The sequence below is a fragment of the Phasianus colchicus genome, chromosome 1, assembly GCF_987193195.1.
Source record: "Phasianus colchicus chromosome 1, bPhaCol1.hap1.1, whole genome shotgun sequence".
In the NCBI taxonomy this organism is placed as follows: domain Eukaryota; kingdom Metazoa; phylum Chordata; class Aves; order Galliformes; family Phasianidae; genus Phasianus; species Phasianus colchicus.
This window is the reverse complement of record NC_143436.1, coordinates 69612549-69634108: the sequence shown is the minus strand read 5'-3', so window position 1 is coordinate 69634108 and position 21560 is coordinate 69612549. Positions and strand designations below refer to the sequence as shown.

The 21560-nt window shown below is 40.6% G+C and overlaps 1 protein-coding gene across 5 annotated transcripts in view; it reads left to right on the top strand.

Annotated features, from left to right (window-relative positions):
• SCUBE1 (signal peptide, CUB domain and EGF like domain containing 1) overlaps positions 1 to 21560 on the top strand; it is a 202773-nt gene that overhangs the window by 158718 nt on the left and 22495 nt on the right. For all 5 annotated transcript variants that reach the window (XM_031597213.2, XM_090146961.1, XM_090146972.1 and 2 more), the window contains 5 exons: positions 12275 to 12391; positions 14316 to 14438; positions 17664 to 17783; positions 19400 to 19492; positions 20811 to 20927. In XM_031597213.2, the coding sequence (XP_031453073.1) occupies positions 12275 to 12391; positions 14316 to 14438; positions 17664 to 17783; positions 19400 to 19492; positions 20811 to 20927 (570 nt within the window). The remainder of the gene's footprint in view (positions 1 to 12274; positions 12392 to 14315; positions 14439 to 17663; positions 17784 to 19399; positions 19493 to 20810; positions 20928 to 21560) is intronic.

The following is a 21560-nucleotide window of genomic DNA, read 5'->3' as shown; positions in this document are numbered from 1 at the left end:
TCATTTTATATTGTCCTTGCAAAACAATGGTAAGAGGATAAACGTAATATAAACCAAAGCCAATTGCCTCCTACTGGGTTCCTTGGATTGAGGAGCCTGAGTACAACAAAGCCCTCGTGTAATGGAGAGGAGTGGGAGGGGTGAGAAAGAGCTAGGACAGGTAAACATAGACCCAAGAACAAGGATTATGTTTAGGAAGTCTACAGACTGTCTGAGCATTTACACTACTTCAGTCTCCAGTTTTAGAAACTTCATCACACATTAGTCTTTTTCCTTCTTCTTTCTACATCTGTTTCAACTTGTATCCCAGCAGATACTACCCTCCAACAGCCTTAAGGCTGGGAAGCCCTTGTGTTGCCCCACTGAGTAGTTGTATCCAACTGTGACATGTTGAAGTGAGTTGTCCTGTGCAAGTGAGTTGGCTCAAGAGGATTTTTATTTTCTTACTAGAAATAATTTTGTGTTTGAAAAGCCTGTCTCAAACACAATCTCTTCATAATCTGGTGAGACCATTGAGCTAATAACATGAATGTCATAAAGATGTTGGGGTGGCAGCCTGTACATGCACACTCCTTCCATGTAGCAGTGATGATGTGATTGCCAAAACGCTCACACAGAGCACTGAGAAGAGCTGTCATCAGAAAGCTATACATTCTGATGCCCACAGTGCTACTATGTTGGTGCTAGCATACGTAACAGATTAAAATTATCTGAAAATGCCATTGACTGCAGTTGCACTTGCATTCTCCAAACTAGGCATTCAGAGATAAGGTTTTAACTCAGGCTCATTTATTATAGCTATTTTGGCCTTCCTTTGGCTTGTCATCACTGAAATGTTGCAAATGTACTTACTCTGTCTTGCTCAAACACATGGCCCTTCATCAAGCAGTCCCAGCCCTCCCTCATCTAATAGTGGGTAGATTTTGTAGTTCGTAGAAAAATTATGGCAAGGTGCTTAGGCCAGCTCATTTTCTATTGATTTTAAAAGTAATGAGTTCTAAAATGGAACAGTACTATTAAAGATGCTTGTGTATTTCTGATACTATTGGCTTTTGCTGTATTTAGAACATTGCTGTGCACTACTCAAGCTCAGATCACTATAAAGCATTTTGAAATCTTTTAACAATCCTTTAGAAGTACATTTCAAAATTGTTATTCACGAGTATAACAATAAACAGACAAAATAGGATGAAAGTAACAGCCTTGTGGTGAAGCTAAGTGCGGTGAGCTTGATAGTGAAAAACAGTAATTATATTTTAAGTCTTCCTTTCCAAATGCCTTTTTAGAACACCTCCCTTGGCTCCCTTCACGTCTGTGACCTTCAGCAGTCTTACTAATTTTATACCATTCTGTCTAGTTGCTAGTAGGATTTTTTCCTTTTCTATAAGAGACCCAGCAATCTTTCTCACCTGCAAAAGTAATTCTTTTCTTTTTTTAACTTCTTTAAGTACCTCCAGAGCTGTCTCTGGTGATTGGTGAATCTCTGCAAACTTCACTCCACTAGCTGAAGGCCTTCTCTGTCCCCTTTCCCCATCCTTCAAGTTTGGTCTTGCAGGGTTCCATTTTAGTGCCAGCTCTCTTTAATGTTTTCATCAGTGGCTTGATGGCATACTGGGTAAATTCGTGAATGACACAAAATTGGGAGGAATTGTTGAATTGCTCAAGGGTAGAGTGGCCTTTGAAGAGAACAGTCACCATCATCATGAAGTTTAATAAGAGCAAGCGCCAGATTCTGCATCTGGGATAGGACAGCCCTGGGTCTTAAACAGTTTGGGGAATGAGAGGCTGCAGAGCAGCCCCACAGGAAGGGATCTGGGGTTGTGATTTACAGCAAGTTCAGTATGAGTCAGTAGTGTGCCCAGGCAGTCAGAAGGGCCAACTGTATGCTAGTGTGGAGATCTGGGCACCACAATATCTGAAGGATGTAAAAATATTACAGAGCATCCAAAGGAGGGCTGCAAAGGTGGAGAAGGGTCTGGAGGGCAAGACACGCGAGAAGCAGCTGAGGCTCCTTGGTGTGTTGGGCCCAGAGCAGAGGAGCTGAGGGGAGGCCTGATGGCGGCTGCAGCTCCTCACAGGGAGCGGAGGGGCAGCGCTGAGCTCTGCTCTGTGTGACAGCGACAGGGCCCGAGGGAACGGCGAGGAGCTGTGTCAGGGGAGGGCAGCTGGGGTTAGGGACAGGTCTGCACCACAGGGTGACCTGGCCCTGGAGCAGGCTGCCACGGCAGTGAGCATGGCCCCAAGATGCAGGAGTTTAAGGATCATTTGGACAACACTCTCAGACATGGGGTTTGAATTTTGGGTGGGCCTTTGTGGAGCTAGGAGCTGGACTCAGTGATCCTCATGGGTGCCTTCCAGCTCAGGATATTTTGTGAATCTATGAAATTTCTTCACTTGTGATACGGGAGTACTCAATCTAAAGGAGTCTGGAGACTGTCTGTACAGACAGGATATAAGAAGAGTGCCACAGATGTATAGGCACCTTGATGTGCAGGCTCCCGGCTCTATCCTCAGCTGCAACACGAATCTGTGGTCTCTCCCCAGCTCCAGAAACTCAGATAACCAGCACAGCTGGTCAGTAAATCACATGCTAAGTTGACTGAGGTTATCTGTCAAGTGATTTCACAAATTGGGATAGAAGTCATGGCAGTGTTGTTTGAAATATGGTCAGAAACAGGGAAACATCAGACTAAGGAGAAATGCAGATATGTTCCCTGGTGTCAGTGACAAGGTGAAGTGCCTGCATGGAGGAAGCAAATGTTTCTGATTAGGTGAAAAGCTCTGTTGCCTTCTGCTCTCAGAGCCTTAGTAACCAGCATCAGCTTTCTCATTCCTCTGTGAGTAGTTTGGAGCAGCTGACCAGTTCAGCTCAGCTGAAGAGATGTGGAGGAAGAGGGAAGCTCGACCTAGTTCTTCTGATGCCAGACTCATTTTCCAGTCCCACAAGCAGAAGCACCACTGCTGTTCTTCATCTCTCCTTGCAGTACCAAGATTTAGCAAGTAGTTTCATGCTACCATGTTTAAAATACTACAGAAAATTATTACCTGCCAGAAAGAGAAATTATCAGGTAGTCTTCTACCATTATTCTTAGTTTGCTGCTTCTTATAAAAAAGAGCGTGGTGAGGTCCTTCATAATGCTGCAGAATAAAAAAAAAAAAAAGTCAAAAAACTTTGACTTTGCCAAAAAACAGAGAAATAATAATGTAATGATGATGGAGGTTATGATTATGTATTTACTCACGGAAATGTAAAAAAAAAAAAGGGTCCAAATACCACCAACTGCAGTCAAAGATACTCCCAAAGACCCCAAAGTTAGCTGCCAATTTTTGCCTGCCTGAAATTGCCAAATTCTGCAGTTTTTATCCAAAACAATAAATCTTCCCAGCCCCTAAGGCAAATCTTTTGGTGATCCAAAAGCAAGCAAATAGTTCTGTGGCTGATGCAGGAGGCAGAATAAAACAGTACTGACTGGGAGCAGAATTGTCTCTGCAGTGCTGACAGGAAGAGCAGTGTATGGTGGTCAGTTGAGTTGGTGTGTGCATTAAGGGGAGCACATAAGGAACAGATATTTACCGCCTTTAGAGTTTGTCTTGTGGCCTGATTTCTGCAAACACAAAGAGAGTCTTGAGGGAAGCTTGTGGAAGAGAATAAGCTTGTGGACTGTGTGGAAGAAAATTAAATAGGGAAAGTAGTGGAGAGGAGAAGGGAAAATTAATTTGCTGGTATGTGAGATCACATAAAACTCCCTTGGAAAAGTTCCTAAAGAAAGGATTGTATTTACTCTGGAGAGGGGGCAAACAGTTTAGACCTGCAATTTTATTGCCAATTCTCAGTGTTTAACCTGCTTTCTTTCTGCTGTTAAACCCCAGAGACAGAACAGCCATTTCCAGAAAGAGCAACTGGGCTCTTATGATAAGGTGTGATAGCAAAGATAGAGGAAACAAGTTGCCACTTGCCTTTAAAAACTCTCCCGATGGTACTGTTGTGTTCTTTCCAAGGGCAGTTCCTTTTGCTGTAACTTCTGCCTAAACAGTGGGAAACCAGCTGCTCTGATATTAGTGACGGTGATGAGTTTGTTGGCTTAAGAGCTGTCCCCTTGGTGCACTGCATCAAAGACAGATCTGACTGCTGCAGATCCTCTAACCACTGAAGGAGCTGATGAATGAGTACTGTCTTCTGAACTTCGTTGCTCTGATTATACGAATTAAGAGAGGCAGCCAGCCAGCCCAAGGGAACTACTTAGTTGAGTTCTACTTTCTTGTGTGTAACCTCAGACCCAGCAAAATGCTACAAGAAATATATTGAGAGGTACTTGCTGGTTTCTGGAAGAATCGGGAATGCATTGCACTTTTTAAAGATAAGTTACTTATTCTTTGCCAGATTTAGCAACTAAAAAGGATCAAACTAATTTTAAATCTAAAAATTAAGCTGACGTAAGTGTCTAAGAGGTTATCTCAGTAAAACACCTAGCCCATCCTTTCTGGGATAGAAATACTTTCATAGATTATCAAGCAAAAATGCTAGATGCTGCTTAAATGCAGGAAGTCAGGCTAAATGAACGTGGTCATCTTGCTGGTATTAAAGAAACTCATTCTATAAAATAAATACCTGGTTTCTATCACACATAACTTAGAGGACATTAGTCAGCTTCAGAAACAGTGGAAGTATGAGAACACAAAAAAGGAGAAATCAGTGATGTCCAGGTATTCCTTAAAGCAAAATATGAGTATCTGAAATCATCAGACCAGAATAAACGACAAACAACTGAGACAACTGTGGCTCCCTAAACTGCAATTGCACCAAGGCTATGGTATTAATATTGCATTTAGGACTGTACAAAGAGAGAGAGATTTAGCCTTCTTAAGAGTGATATAAGAGGCAGTTATCTCAAGAACAGAGATAACAGGTTATTGAAGTTATTATGGATTACAGATAGTCAGTAAGTGAGGTGAAGACAAGGTGTTTCCAGGATCTCAATGTACTGAATAAAAACAGACATCGAGGGTTACTGAGACAGTGAGGCAGAGCTATGTAGATGATTACACCTGCAGTCCTTATTACAGCTATGGACTGGAAGGAGTGGGCTTCACACTCCAGGCATTGCATGTCACTCTGGCCTAAACAAATGGAAAATGTGGTCTGGTTGCATTTTCTAAGACACATGGCTGCTCAGCAGAGCGCTGCCTTCTTGCTCATGCAGCCTGCAAGAGCTGGCAGGTTCAAGGTCTGTGCAGACCCTACTTCTGTGGCAGAAGCTTGGGCCTGCAAGTAGCTTGCAAGAGAGCAACCACCTCAGTGGTGAACCCTTAGGAATGTCTCTGTTTACTGAAGTTAAGCTGCTGCTGTACTAGAAAGCCTTGTCCTCTGAGACAGCAAGTATCTTCTGTGCGTCACGGAGCTGAAGCTAACTTGTACCCAAAGGCCTCCAGTGGGAATGTGTCTGGAGGCAAATCTGCAGGTCCTTACTGATTTCCATGGTTCCCATGTGGCAAAAGTATGGACCTGCTTATAGCATTGCTGCCTAAATCTGTTGCCAGAGATTGGAGCCATGTTGTTTGCTGCAAGTAGAATCAAGGGTTCAATTAAATGCTTTATCTAGACTGGGGAAACTGATTAATTTGCTGTGAACAAATCTTTGTTTCTGATCTGAACCCTAGCAACATGCTTAAATAATGCATGCAGCAATTGTCTGACCTGTACTAGAGTGAGAAGGAACCAAAAATCCTGCAAAATTTGGTGCCTATCCCTGGTGCAATAATAATTTCATTTTCTACTGCACTATCTCCTTTGTGGCATATTTACATGATAAGTCACAGATTTCTAATTATTTATTTAATCTGTCTCTAGTATATCTTGCACAATTTTTTTGCAGTTTATTTGCTTTATTACCACTTTGCATTCTGAGAAGAAGTCTTCTATTAAAAAAAGTGCACTTCCTTGCAAGCAGAATCAATTTCCTTCAGAAATCTGTCATTCCCTGATTAGCATGTTCCATTTGTTCATCACTAATTGCGTAGTTAACTGCGAGCGATAAAATTCTTAAATAAATAAGTCAATGTTACTCATACTGGATGGTTTCCACTTACATTTCTGAAACACAAGATGTGACTGTGCTACTTAGACACTTATGTTCACATTGAAGTATAACAATTTAGGCCAGATCTGTTTTTCTGTCGGTCATTATTATGTTATTAACAATTAAGTCTCAGCAGCAAGTTTGATTGCAAGTGAGTAATGCAGTGGGAAGCCTAAATGGGTGTGGTTTTTCAATTACTTTTAAAGGTTTGGGGTTATGGCTTTCCAGTTTCCTTTTTTTTTTTTTTTCCTTTCCCTTTTTGTTAGCCTGCTTCAGAAGCACTCAGTGGGAAAGCAATGAAGCAGGAGGTGTGTATATTACTAGATCTTTCCATGTTTCCCCTTCATTGGTTTTGTTTCTGTAGACAGTGAAACGCAAGAAGTTAGCTATATGCCGTTCTACTTGGTGCTGGATGTATATTAGAGAGTTATATTCTCAGATGGAGGATGTTTTTTTACTAACTGTGAACAGGACTAAGTCACTGTGGATCAGAAAACTTGAGCTATGATGGAAACCCCTCATGTGGTGGCTGTAGCAATATAATACCTTTCCCAACAGTGAATTTAAGCCAGCATTTGTTGGAGAATGTAGCTTGAATCATGACTCCCTGTGGTCCAGCAACCACTCAGATTAAGATATGTGGTTTCCCTAATGTCTGTCAAGTGCTGTTGGAAACCACTCTGGCTGGGCTTTAAGGTGAACAACATAACATGGGTGGTATGAATTCCCTCCAGAAATCAGAGGATGGAGGGGAGGGAAGGGGAGAGAGAAAATAACTTTCAGCCAAATATACATATAAAAAAGCATTAGTGTTTATTTTAAAAACATCATCTAACAGTTCTTTAGAATTTCTATGTATGTGTGCTTAATGAATGAGAAAAAGGAAAAGCTCTGTTTCTCAGAGAAACCAGTGACTTGGAAGCTGAGAAATGTGAGCACAAATGTTCTGCCTCACCTTGGGCTTGGTTTGTGTACATGATCGGTTGAGTGGGGTACTCCACACTGAGTCTGCACTTGGTTGAGGCTTAAAAATAAACAAGGGGGTGTGAGAAGGCTGAAATCAGGCTATGGATTGTGGACACTCACACTGTTTTCCTGCTGCCCTGATCTATGGCTTTGTGTCCCAGTGGGACACCAGGACCATCGCTTCCAACCTAGGGATTATCTGAAAGCCAGGTGTTCCTTGGTTTGCATGTGCTTCACAGCATCCTGGGCAGCACTTGTGAAATATAGATGTCTTTGTTGCCATAATGAAGGTTTACTTAAACTTATTTAGGGAAGGATTGGGAGAGTATGGAACAATGATTGTGATATCAACTCAAGATATTAATGTGATACTGTGACCATTTTTGTCAGCATTCAGGGTGTGATGAGTCACTTTCCCTGATGAAGGAATTAATAGTAGAAATACTTATTTCCTTTTCTTTTTTTATTTGACTATTTCTGTGCAACCTCCTCCCCCCCCCAGAAAAGCCTATTTCACTTAAATTAAATTTATTAAAATATTATCATTAAATAATAAAGATATTTTACATACATGCTGTAATCCAGCACGTATGTCTCATCTTGCCTCAGTGAATAAAAGCAAATCAAATGTTAGATTGGTCCTTTGCCCACAGTGCCCAGAACTGTTGCAATCTGCTCTCCACACTAAAACCATAGCATAGCTTTTGATTGTCTCAAAGCTCTTCCTGTGTTGTTCTCCATGGCGCAAATAGCATCATCAAATAATAATTTCCCCTTGCCATGTTCTTTACCAGCCTCATCTTTAAATATTTAGTGTTGAGCACTTTGCTAGCAATGCTAATGCTTTTTGAAATGTTCTGCATTACACTAAAATTTTCTGGTCTTTGATTTCTTTTAATTACTCTCAGATTTACTGTAGAGAAAAAAGCAATGGCAATCAAGAATATAAGGAACTGAATTTGAGGACTGGAAACAGAATACAGAAAGAAGCCTTTCACTTCAGAACTGCTGGTAGGAATCCAGCTCAGTTTCAGACTTAGCAAAAATCATTACTGTGTGATGGCTTCTTGGTGCCCTGCTCTGTACAGTCACAAATGAGTCAGAGTCCACATCACACAAACCACCAGAACAATTAGTGCTACTGTAATTGGGGTCCTGCTGGCAGCATCAGTGGAAAGGGCAGGGACTGAGCATGGAAACTGAGCAGCTTTCTCCCTGCTCCTTCAGGTCACCTCTGAGACATAACTGTGTGAGGAAGCCTAGGAGAAAATAACTCGGAGGTATCTCCCCTTCTGGAGGTAAATGGAAGATCTTACTTGTCAGTACTGACAATCTGACACACACTTACAAACATATTCAAGAGAAATAAGTATCATTAATATTGAATGTGTGAAAGCATGAAAATTTATAAAATTTATAAAATATATATACATATATATATATTATTTATATATATATGACTGAAAAACTAATTAAAAAATCTGAAGTTCTGGCTTAAAATAGTAGGAACAGGGCCAAACAAAAATTATAAAGCACGACCACCGCTGGCAACAACCACTTTCCTCAAAAACAGAGGAAAATCCTACTCTTTTATTAAGCCATTGAACAATCTGTTCAATTTGAACCCCTCCTAGGCACATAGGAAGGTGTGCTTGCACTGTTCAAATACTCTCTTTGGAGATGAAAATGTGGATTGATAGAAGAGATGTTGGATTTTATTCAGAGTTGATTCTTTGATGTCATGGAAGCATTGACTGGAAGGAGAGCAATCAGCAGCACAGGCTGCCATAAATGGAGTACTTCAGATTGGTCTGGGGCATCTGGGGTGCAATAAATCACAGAACAGTGGAGGTTGGAAGGGATCTTTCAGGTCACTTGGCCCAGTCCCTGAAACTGGCACCTCCACTATGTTGTCAGCTCTGGTAGTAGGGAGTTCCTCACCTTAGAATGATGTGCTACCACCAGAAAAACTACCTCCAGTAGGAAGCTCATCCTGTACTAATCAGGGATGAATTTAGCTCTGTAGTTCTCACAAGCTTCAAACAGTTAAACTGTGAAGATGTCTCACATATGTTGAAAATAGTGGTCGATGTGATTGGAATTTCTGAGTAAAGAAAAAATAAGAAGAATGTGCTGAATTGGATGTCAGACTAGCAAACTAAGATTAGCATTAGCAATTCTGAAAGATTCTGTGACAGATCAGCCCATTTGTGAATGCATGCCAAATTCAACTAGAATAGTCTAAGAACTTCAAGTTTCCAGTGCAGTTTTTGAAAACAAAACACTTTGACTTTTCATGGTAAAATGGTTCAAAAACTTAATTTAAATAATTCTAACTCATTTTTAAAAGCACCTCAAATCAAGGAAGTTCATTTCTCAGTGTGAGGAATTCACTTTGACCCAATTAAAGAAAAAAAGGTTGTGTGTGTAAGCATGTGCATGTGTTCGTGTTCAGTCTGACCACAAAGCCAAAAGAAAACTCATTCATTCCCCCACTGCTTCAGCTGTAACCTGCAACATACCTCCCTAGGTGTTTTTGGGCTTCAGCAGATAACGCTGACAGATTGCATAGATGTGTTTGTACTAATGAGCTGAAGATTGGATACCTACGTTCATTCCCAGTTGTGTGGTATGCACAATTTGAACTCCAGATCTGTGGACATGGAAGAATAGGGTAATTTCCTGATCTTCAGCCTCATACGGGATATCAGTGTATTGTGGGGGTAGTGGGAAATAAACGCCTCTTTTCATGAAGAGAGGTATTGCAGGGCACTACAAAGAGGTGATGGCCAACTTCATAGTTTCTGGGAATTGAAGAGATAATAGTACCTAGAACACAGATTTCAGAGTTTAAAAAGGGATGAAAAAAAGTGCAGGAGGATTTGAGTATCCTATATCACACCATGGGTTTCTTTTAGCGGAGAGCATGTGGTGCATACTTTTCCCTTTTCTATGGCCAGTGCTGAATTCCTCAGGGGACTGGTGATTCTGCAGGCACTGCGCTGTGGAAAGCTCCATCCCTGGGCAACATCAGCCCTGCCCTCAGCAGGCAGGAGCAGAGGGTGACAAGGGCTTGTTGTTAAGCAAGGGAAGAGGCTTTTCACATTGGATCAGCCAAAGCAAGAGGCTGAGTTTAGCAGGGGCTGGATTTATGAGAACAGTGGCACTGGTGGGATGAGAGGTTTAAATGGCTAAAAAAAGCTTTTTAGACTGAGCTTTGTATTGTAATAAAAGCGTTTGTTTCTGCTAGCCAGCGTAAGCAGTGTAGGTTTATGAGTAGCTGATATTTTGTGCAATAATTCATGCAATGGAAATGCATTTGTCTATCTCAAGTGTCTGTTGCTTAGCAAGCAGATGACTGGTCTTATTATTAGACAGACTGCTCTTTACGCAGGCAGGGAGGCTACAGCTCCTTGTTAATTTGAAGAAAAACCTGTAAAGTTCTGTGCCATGATGCATAACAGCACAAAGCGGTACGTGTGGCAGCAGCACATAAACCACACTGAATAAAATAATGCAGAATAAGGTCACTACTGAGAAATGTGAAATTATCCTTTTTTAAAGATCCCTCCATGGTAAGTCAGAGGCCAGCAAATGAACTGCCTCTGCAAATTTCTTGCTGTAGTGAACAAGGCTGCACGTGAATGAAGCCATGATGTATGATTCAGCTTGTTAGGCAGTAAAAATCCTTTAAAACTGTAACTCCAGTATTCATTCCCAAATGATTTCACTTTACATATTCATTTGGAGAAAACTGAAACAATTTGCCATCTATGTGTATTCAAAAGCATCAAATTTCCAAGACTATAAAGGAAACCTTAAAAAGAAATTACTTCCTCAACTTGAAAAAGCGATGCAGGAAAATGGGTTAAAAATGAATAGATGGAAAAAAAAAAAGAAGAAGAAAATCTCAATTGTCTTTTTATACTGCATGATCATAGCAAGTGGTCGAGAGGCACACATAAAACTGTATAGCAGATTGTTCTCTTCGTTATGTATACTTCATTTCATGTTACACATTTGCCCGAGCGGTAGCTTTCCATGTTGTGAATTCTCTTTTTGTGCATGTTTTTAAACACTCAGAATCGGACATCATATAAAATGTATCTGTTTACAACATTGTAAGTTCATGTATAAACTCTAACAAAGCCTTTGGTTTTTTGTACACATACATAAAAGCTCTATCTTATAGTTCTTGAAGTTAAGTATTTGCATTTGTAATAGCACAAGGAGATCTAGAATGTTTCATTAAACATCAAAATTTTATAAGTAATACTTGGATATAGGAATGGGGTAGCATACCATTAAGTGTATGTGATTTTCCACATTTTCCATGCACATGCCTTTCTGAACATGTACAGTGTGAAAGTCTGAGTTATGTGAAATAATGGTGCTGCTCAGCTAATGTTCTTAATGAGCAACCCTAGAAAGTGTGCAAGCTATTAAAGAAATCCTATTCCTTTCCTTTATCCCTCGGGAATATTGTAAGAATGTGATTTTTTTGTTTGTTTTTGAGACGTACTTCTGAATGTATGACTCTCAAGTGATGCCACTGTATTAATTTCTCTGGCCTTTTAACAAAAATTATTTAATGAAGTGGATTTTAGGAATATCAATTGTTTGAAGACAAAATTCAGTCCGAAGTGCTGCTATTTTGCACACGTTGCTATTTAAAGTACCTTTAATGTAACAGCTTTTGGCAAGTCCATTCTGTGAGGACTGCTGTCAAATAAACCTTTATGTTGCCCTGCTCAGCAAAACCTTTGTACTGTCTTTGAAGTAATGTGCTGTTAATTGCTTTCTTCATAAGCTGCTGGATCGAAGAGACTGTGTAAATAGGAGTTTCACATTAGTGAGCAGCAATAATTAGAGATGCCTGGCTTTTTGAAGGGGAAGAGGTCAGATTCTCTTGAATTAGGTAGAATGTGGACTTTGGACCCAGATTTCTTGTATGTTAGGTGCAGGAAGTCTGAGTTCCCCAAAAATCTTAATACCCTCACAATGCTGCTGGGTATTAAGGTTCAGAAGTTAAATGTTGCCACCTAATGGTGAATATTTATAATACAGTCTTCATGTTTAGTCTTCTGTTACCTTTCTCTGCTTTTATGAGGGACTTTATTCAGATTTTATCTACCAGCTTATCAGGAAGAAGATGCTGCAGCTGGTTGTGAAATCCCAGCCATTCATTTTGAGTGAGTTCTAACTAATTAGTGCTTTCTCTATGAATTCAGATATAGACGAGTGTTCCTTTGAAAGAACCTGTGATCACACCTGCATCAACTACCCTGGAAGCTTCGAATGTCTCTGCCATAAAGGCTACACTTTGTATGGGCTGACACACTGTGGAGGTTTGGAAATACTTTTCCTCATCTGTTTGCTTGTTTGCTTTGTGAACTGTTTACTGAACCACATGTTCTTAAGCTGAATATTTTAGATCTGGAGGTGATAAGATGAACCAAAACAGTTAAAGCTAGAGTAGCTTGAGCTGGATGTCACTGAAATTTCAATGTCTCAAATTGACTGAACTATTCCCTGAAGAATGTAAAAAACAATGGCCTAGCATTTTTGTCACAGTGGTATACACAGCAGCCTCAGAACAGAATCACAGAATCACAGAATGGCCAGGGTTGGAAGGGACCTCAAGGATCATGGATCTCCAACCCCCCTTCCACAGGCAGGGCCACCAACCTCCTCATTTAATGCTAGACCAGGCTGCCCAGGGCCCCATCCAACCTGGCCTTGAACACCTCCAGGGACGGAGTATCCACAACCTCCCTGGGCAGCCTGTTCCAGCACCTCACCACTCTCTTGGTAAAGAATTTCCCCCTGACATCCAACCTAAATCTCCCCTCCCTCAACTTAAAACCATTTCCCCTCCTCCTGCTGCTATCTACCCTTTCAAAGAGTTGACTCCCCTCCTGTTTGCAGGCTCCCTTTAGGTACTGAAAGGTTGCAATGAGTTCACTCTGCAGCCTTCTCTTCTCCAGGCTGAACAAGCCCAGCTCCCTCAACCTGTCTTCGTAGGGGAGGTGCTCCAGTCCCCTGATCATCTTTGTGGCCCTCCTCTGGACCCTCTCCAACATCTCCAACAGACTGGAAGCCTGCAGCTCTGAGCCTTGCTGCATGGGTGCTGCTGTTCTTCCACAGGTGCCAGAGGAAGATGTGACTAAGCTTGTGTTGGACTAGGCTTGTGTTTGTTAATTGGTGTAGCACCTAGTGTGCACTGGAACCTAGTCCCTCATTTGGTTCCTACCTATACCTCACATCTGACTTCAGACTGGGTCACAAGGCTCCAGAGCTGCAGACTGGGGAGAATTGACTAGAACTCAACACCATCCCTGCAGGCCATGTAGATTCACTCAGAGCCAGGCACATGGCAGTTGGAGTTCAAGACGTGATTCAGGCATGGTTTGGAAAAATAGGCAGGCACTCAACCTGTCAGCCTTTATGGCCTGACCTGCCTTAGAAATAGATGCAGTGACAGTTCTTCTATTACTATCACATTTTGAGGCCTATCAGTAGACTAGAGTCTGAGCAATTAAGCCTTTGACATTTTTCTATATAATGTAATATGCATTATTGTCCAGATGCTGCTCAGACTTTCAAGAATGTTTTGCATCTTGTGAGAACTTCCAAGAATTTCAGGTTTTGGTTTGTTTTTTTTTTAATTCTATTTTATGAGTCTTGTGCCCACAAATGTAACTGAACTAATCCTGACAAGTAACTTAATTGTGTCATCTGGCCTTATGGGAAATGGTCTTAAGTAGCACCAGGGGAAGTTTAGGTTGGATATTAGGAAAAACTTCTTTACAGAAAGGTTGTTAAGCAGTGGCATAGGCTCCCCAGGGAGGCGGCTGAGTCACCATCCCTGGATGTGTTTAAAAACTGTTTAGATGTGGTGCTCAGGGGCATGATTTAGTGGAGGGTTGTTAGAATTAGGGTAGTATGGTTAGGTCGTAATTGTATAATTGTACTCGATGATCTTTAAGGTCTTTTCCAACCTGAGCAATTCTATGATTCTGTGTTACACGTAAATCGTTACAGGAAATGGAGCTATGCATGTGTCTGGGGACAAATGCATGCAAAGCACGCTGAACTGTTTGACAAGACTGTTGTCTGCATTACACATTTATAATAGATGTACATGTAGAAGATGTAGTAGGTACAGATATTCTTATGCACACATTTCAGTGCACAGTACGTGTGTACAGTATGCATGGGGATACTGTACACACATTGTTAATACAATCCCAACTTTAATTATATTTTCAGATATTGATGAATGCAGCATCAGCAATGGCAGCTGTGACTATGGGTGTCTGAATACAATGGGAAGCTATGAGTGTGTCTGTCCACCTGGAAAGAAACTGCACTGGAATAAAAAGGACTGTGTTGGTAAGTTTGTAAGTCACTGATTCAGAGGTGGCTGTGGTGCTGCTCCCATTCTCCAGAAGAGTGGAGAAGCCTGTAACTTTGTCTGAGGAATGCTGCAGGTGGACTGAATAATGGGAAATATGTTGAATGTGTTGATTTTTTTTTTTTTAATTCTATTTTACGAGTCTTGTGCCCACAAATGTAAGTCTTCCTACATTATTATCTATGTTATAGTTTGATCCTCTGCTTTTTTATGGTCTTTTGATATTGAACTGTATAATTTCAGATATAACTCTACTTCTCTTTAAGAGTAATTTAGAATATTTAAAATATATAACTGTTTACAAGATGTTATTCAAGTCAATATATACATTCACAACACCATACTCCTGTTGTTCAAGTTTTCTCCAGAAGTATCCTGCTTATTATAATGTACCAACAGTAGCTGTGTGAGAAGTATTAACTGCAGTGACTACAAACCCCAAGATGACTCAAATGATAGCAAGTACTGCAAATGCCATTACCTTTGTGTCAAATCTGAATACCTGTTCTAATTGTTGTTGTGTAACCTCTAGGTAGATTATTTTTTCTTTTAGAAGCACAATTTGAAACATGACAGATATTGGTCATGGCTACATTTCTGTGAGATTTTAATTCAATTTTCATATTTTTATTGAGAATGGCATACATTAAGTCTTTCGTAGTCACATTTAAGTTGTTGCTTTTTTTGTTTGCTTCCTTAAGCCATGAATATTTTATGGATACATTAGGAACTGATGGCTATTACCTAACTGGGAGCAAGACACAAAAATAAAGGAGAGGCCTTATTTAAAAGGGAATCTCCTGACATACTGAGGGAAAGCACTGTACTCTGGAGTTAGAGAGCACTGCACCAGCCTCTCATATCATGCTATTGTGGCATTTTTCCACTTACATGGGTAAAGCAGTATGAAAAGCACTTTATAACTGGAAGGGTTTCAGCTGACATTCAGCCTTTGCCACTGACTTTCTTCCTAACTACCAGTAAGAACCTCATTTTCCCCACTTGCCTTCAGATACATTACCTTCACTGCTATGTAGAGAACTAAGGACTGTAGAAATAAGAAATGGTTACTTCTTGGGTTTGTTTTTAATTAACTGTCCACTATATCTACCTTGCAATGTACTTGTTAGCCCTCTGGAAAAGCTTCGTAAACTAACTTAAAACTGACTTGTAAAACTTTAGTAAAGACTAAAGTTTTCTAAGGTCTGTTAGACCACAGATCTCTCTCAACCTACTAAGAATGCTTTTGCCATAGTAAGAGCTTGTACTGAAATATTTTCCTAGTTGTATATTTCTGTTCATTATTTGGAATACTCAGTTGGAAGGTGGAAAATAGAACGCTCTTTTCCATTAATGCACACTGTTTTCTTTGATGAATTTAATGAGGCTTAAAATAAGTGTCATCTCCCTGCTGTGTTCTACATTTGCTGTAACAAGATCCTCTTTTGCTCAGAACTGACGCTTTGCACCTGTGTTTGTCTACTCAGTCCAAAGAAATAATATCTTCCCAAACATCACCAAAGCAACATTAAAGGCCTTTGGAGGGAGATAAGTAGAGGATGGTTATTGCTGTATTTCAGATGCAAACATCCAATGTGTTTAAAGGACTTGCATGTAATTTATACTTAACCAGCAGTGAGGCCAGGAACACAATCCAAATGATGGCTCCTGGGATCCTTCCTCTGTAATCAGGCCAAGCCAGGAAGGCTCATTCCAGCTACCACATTTCAATTGGTCTATTTCATCCCAACTTTAGTCAGCTCTTCCCGAAGTCTGACCAACCCAAAACTGTCCTACAAAATTCAGATGCTACAGCTCTGATCTCTCCTCTACCTTGCTGTGGTCCAGTGGTGAGGTAGAGGGTGGGAAAAATGGCACTTTCACAGCAACGAGGCCAGTTAGGAGCTAAACGGGAGTCAACCAGGTCCATCTTGCAAGGTGAGCGTGATTGGATGAAGCAGAAAAGACCAGTCAGAGGAAAAGCTTATGTACTTGAACATGTGTTTATACAGGGCTGAAGCAAGAACTGCTCTACAGACACCTGCCTGAGATTCAGTCATCTGATACAGCATGAACTATCTGGTTAAAGAGGTGCCCAGCACTACAGCCAGCAGTCAATGCAAACAGTAAAACTCTGGAGGAGATGACTGGAGGAAAGTAAGCAGTGAGGCTGCCTTAGTGCAGATAGTGATGGCATCTACTGGCTGTAGCTGAGAATGCATCTAGTTATTTAAAGGGAAAGGTATATTAAATAATGCTTAAATACCAAAAGACGTCAGATTAAAATAAACGTAGTTTCTTAATTATCAGTTGCATACCATCGTCTTTAGGGTGAAGCACAGAACTGATCCAGCAACTCAACAATTTCATGTAGGTTCAGCTAAACTACAGACTGTCCTTCACCCAAATACAAAGAGCAGTTTGTAAGTAAGACCTACAAGATATTCTGTCTTCATCTTGCTCTGAAGCCATGAAGAGAAGTGGGACATATCCATTATATGAGTTGCAATGTGCCTTGTGTGGTTGGTGTGATGAGGAGCAGCTGATATTTATGTACCATAGCTTGGGGCAGTTCGACATTGGCTGAAAGGATTGATGGGACTATCTACTCCCAAACTCAGCATTTGCTGCCTCATCCTTGCCCAGATGGGAAGTTTTCTACTTCCAGAAGCTTAAGCCTGGCACTGAAATATAAGCCTGTGAGAAATGGAGTGAGAAATGGAAAATGCTTTCATTGGCAATCTAAATAAGCAGAACTTTGTGAGAGGGATTCTTGTGTATATTGTTGTAGTTGCCCCACTGAACCAGAGAGCTGGGCCTCCAAAAAAGGGGGACAGGACTTCTCATGTCATTAATATTACCTATTCCTTCTGTAATGATATTGCGTGTGCAGCATTATGTTCATAATTAGAGATACCTGCATTTCAAAGTACAGCTCTGGACCTGAACAGTCCCCAAAAAAAGGAGAAGATAGGAATAAAAGACTCAGATCCTAAACCTAAAAATCTGAAGGAGTTCAATTTCCAAGTCCAAGCTGAAGATCCAAATGTTCTCTCTCCTGTTAAGTGCTTATTTCAGAAATGCCTGTACCTGTGATTTTTCTTGGTTGCCACTTCTACCTTTCCTTTTCTCACTGTTGTGAAGAAGTGGATGCACAGGGTTCTGGGTTGGGCAGCTTCTGATTTTTCTTCTTTTGTCCTCAGAGATGGTGAAATGTCTCCCAAATGCCAAACCAGCTCCCAAGGCTCAACTAGTGTGTAGTAAGACAGGAGGAATAGAGAGCTGCTTCCTATCATGCCCCTCCAATACCCTTTTTGTTCCAGGTTTGTATGAAGTATCTGTTCTCTGAACTGATATAGTTCTCTAGAATGTGACTTGATGATTCTTCTTTGCTAATGTATGCATGACTCTTGCATTCAGTTTTTATGATGGACAACTGTAAGCGAGCAAAGGTTCACTATAAATTAAATTTTGTCCAAACATGCACATGATTAAATACAAGAACTGACTGCCCATTGCATTAAGGGTTTGGCCCTTGGTTGTTTAATCTGAGTTGTCATTTGGGGAAAAAAAAAAAAAAAGTCATTAAAAAAAAAATCCTACAACTGCCTTAACTAAAATGTGCAAAAGAAAAATTTTGATACGTTAAGTTACTTAGTCAAAAGGGGAGGGAAAACTGAACGGTTGATCTCCCTGCTAGTTGTTAAGCACTGTTTTTCATTATGAATAGAATGCTCTGAGCCCCTCTAGGCATCTCCTTAAAATGGTGGAGTCTGCATCATGTCCGTACATATCCTGAAATTGTGTGATCAAGTAGGAGTGGAAACAAATTGAAAAATGGATGGTTCCTCCTAGATAATTTGGTTTAGAGAACAAAGCATGAGGGGGGGGGGGCAGGAAAGGAGTGCTGGGACACCCTGAGCAACTTAATATTGTGGCAGCCCCAGCATGTGATCAAATTCCTGTAGCATAAAACTTCTGTCAGTTCAGTGAGATACACCATGGGTCAGTGAATGACGTAGCAACAGCTTAAAACCTGTCTTACTGTCTCATACATAATGGGTATAACTTAATATGTCTCAGGGGGCTGTACAGGTAAACCCCCACTCACTATTTGTTGCTTCTGTTCCTGGCAGTTGCCGAGTTTCAGTAAATTTTGTTGGCAGTAGTTCATCTGAATGTTATGGAAAATCAGGCATCCCACTGTGTTTTTCTTTCCCCTCCCTTTTCTTATCATTTGCTACATGTAATTTTCATCTACACAGTTTTGCAGGGCAGCGGAGCTGGGATGGAAATTGATGTTACTTTTTAATGGATGTTCTCTTTCTGACACAGGATTGTTTTCCACGAAGATGTCTCTACTTTTCATGTCAGTCCTGGCATTATATGAGGCAGAGCTGTTCACACATTATTTTCATTTTAGCAGAGATTACCCATGCATTTATCTAATTTGCATGCACCAATACAGAGTTCTATCTGTGCAGTATGTAAACTCTTTCATAGTTCTTAGTATGCTATTTTTTGTTTCTGCCAAAAAATGTGTCGATCTGAAGCTAGCTTTATTACGAGTGTGCATGATTTACTTTTTAAATAACAGGGATGATCAAAGCACAAGGATTCTGCCATGAACAAACACAGTAAAATATTTCTAATCTGTGTGCCATGGAATTACTTAATTGTCAGCTAACCTCATGCCAAACTCTTTATGAAATGTAGCATTTCAGTGCTGAAAGAAATAAACCATAGTCAATGCTGTGAAGCAGTAGCCTTTGGTAAGCTACTTCAGCCATTTAAAATCCAAGTTCAGCACTTTCAATGTCTCATTACTTGGCAGTGTTAGTGTGCTCAGACATGGCACATTCGTGCCGAGAGTGCCAAGCAGAGCAGGTGTTTTGTGAGGCTGGTGCTGTGCGTGCTGACTATGTGTTCTGCTTCACAGATTCAGAGAACAGCTACACACTGAGCTGTGGTGTACCTATCCAACAAGGCAAGGCTCAGCAGAAGCGCAATGCCACCCTTCCCAGCTGCGCAGGTAGGTGCTGTCCTGCTCACCTGGGCCACGGCCTCTGGGAAGTAAGTGATGGAGGTCTCCTAAGCCACTAAGGAGATGCAAGGTAGACGACTCTGAAGTTACACACAGCCAAATTTAAGAGTTACATTCAACAAAGGCAAGCTCTGGAGTAAATTACTTTCCATAGTCCAACATCTGACAGTGAGCACATAAAAATGGCACAGACTAGGAGACGAGAAGCCCAGCAGGAGCACAGCAGCCAAAGGCAACGATGCTGCTTGGTGGTCAACTACAAAGACACAGCACATTTAGTGAATGAAGCACATTTAGTGTTTCATTCTTCTTGTTCACAGAAGTGGCTGGATTATTTTGCAGAGACATTTCAAAATTTCAAAAGCTGAAACTCAGTATAAAATAAAATCAGCTCTAGAAGATGTCATCTGGCAAGATTAGAAGCAGTTGAAACAGCATCCATTGGAGGGAAGTACCAGCCCATTTTACATATCAATACCCACCATGCTTCTCTCCAGTTCTCTAGCCATGTACTTGTTATGTTTGGAATGCAATACAAAGTATGATGCTGTGGAGTTAACACAGCAGCCCATCTGTCTGCCTGTGCCACAGGGGCAGATAACCTCTATAATGCTTTCAGGGTTGCTCCCCATTGCATCACTTACTTGCAACACCCTTTTACCTGCTCCAGCTCCAAGGGGCAGCCTGCAGAAGCAGGAAGGTGACAGGCCATGCCATACCTTTTACACCATGGAATTTGTGAGGAAGTCAGTCAGCAGTTGCATTTTTTAAGCACTGCATACTTGGAGCCTTTAAAGTTATGACTGGCTTGGATCTAAAGCTGAAGAAAAAATCTTGAAAGATATAGACAACCATCAAATGAAGGTATTCCCTTTGGATAGTTTTCCATTGTCAACAATTTAACTCCATTAAATCAATCTTACTACTGATTGGCATTAGCAAGAGCCAGAGCTACAGCCAAGTAGCATAGAAAGTCACAGAGTCAGAAAAAAATGCTATATCAGTGAAACTTACTCATTATCACCCAAATCCCACAAAGATGTGCAGGCATACTGGATGGAAGGAGTACAGGCAGAGCATGTGCAATACTAGCAAATCCATTGATCTGTCTGGGCTCAAGCATACGTGTTTATGGAAAATAATAAACGTATGCAAATGGATCTCCTTCCAAAAGGTGTATAGCTCTTGGTCTGTGTGTTTTCTATGTTGCAAAAAGTCTTTTAAGTCCATTTTCAAAAATAAATTTTGGGCTTCCTTTCATTCTGCATCACAAACAATGGGTTTTTTTTTTGTTCTACGCCAACAGATTCCATAGCCCCTCCAATCAAGCAGAAAGCTCGTTTTAAAATTAAAGATGCAAAGTGCCACTTACGACCTCGCAGCAAAGAAAAAACAAAAGATGCTGGGAAGCAAGCTGTGTTAGGTACGTGATTTCTTGTAACACATAAACAGCTTCATAATTTTTTTGCTTGTTTGTTGCTTGTTCATGTAATTTGTTTTCACATCTCAGTCTGAAAAAAAGTAATGCTTTTCATATTTGGATTTGAATTTAAGATCAAGTCAAGTTCCACACTCTAGCTGAACAGTGCTGTGAGTTTGGATATGGCAGTGCTGAGATGCCACCAGTAGTTTTGAAAAATCTTTGTCCAAAACTACATGAATTTGGAATTAAGCTGAGAATTTGGAATTAAGGTTCCTTTTTCTGACATCGGTAATGGCAGAATATCTTCAGACAAAAAGCTGTGACCAGTGCAGTTACAAGAAATAATGTCAGTTCAGTTTGTTTTTTCCAATTTATAAAAGAAAACATACACTAGCAAAAGCTATTATTCATTTGCATTATATTGGATTAGTACCCATTGCAGCAGCAACACAACCCTTATATAGAAAAGTTATAACCAAAATCAGATTTTACATAGCCCTAGATCGTATGTTACACTGGAATGAGTAGTTATGCTGTGAGAAGGAAAATTTAGAAGATTTAGACAAAATTACAACAAATCTGAAATGTAAATAAAAAAGGATTTATCAGGCTACACCAGAGCGTTCAGATGTT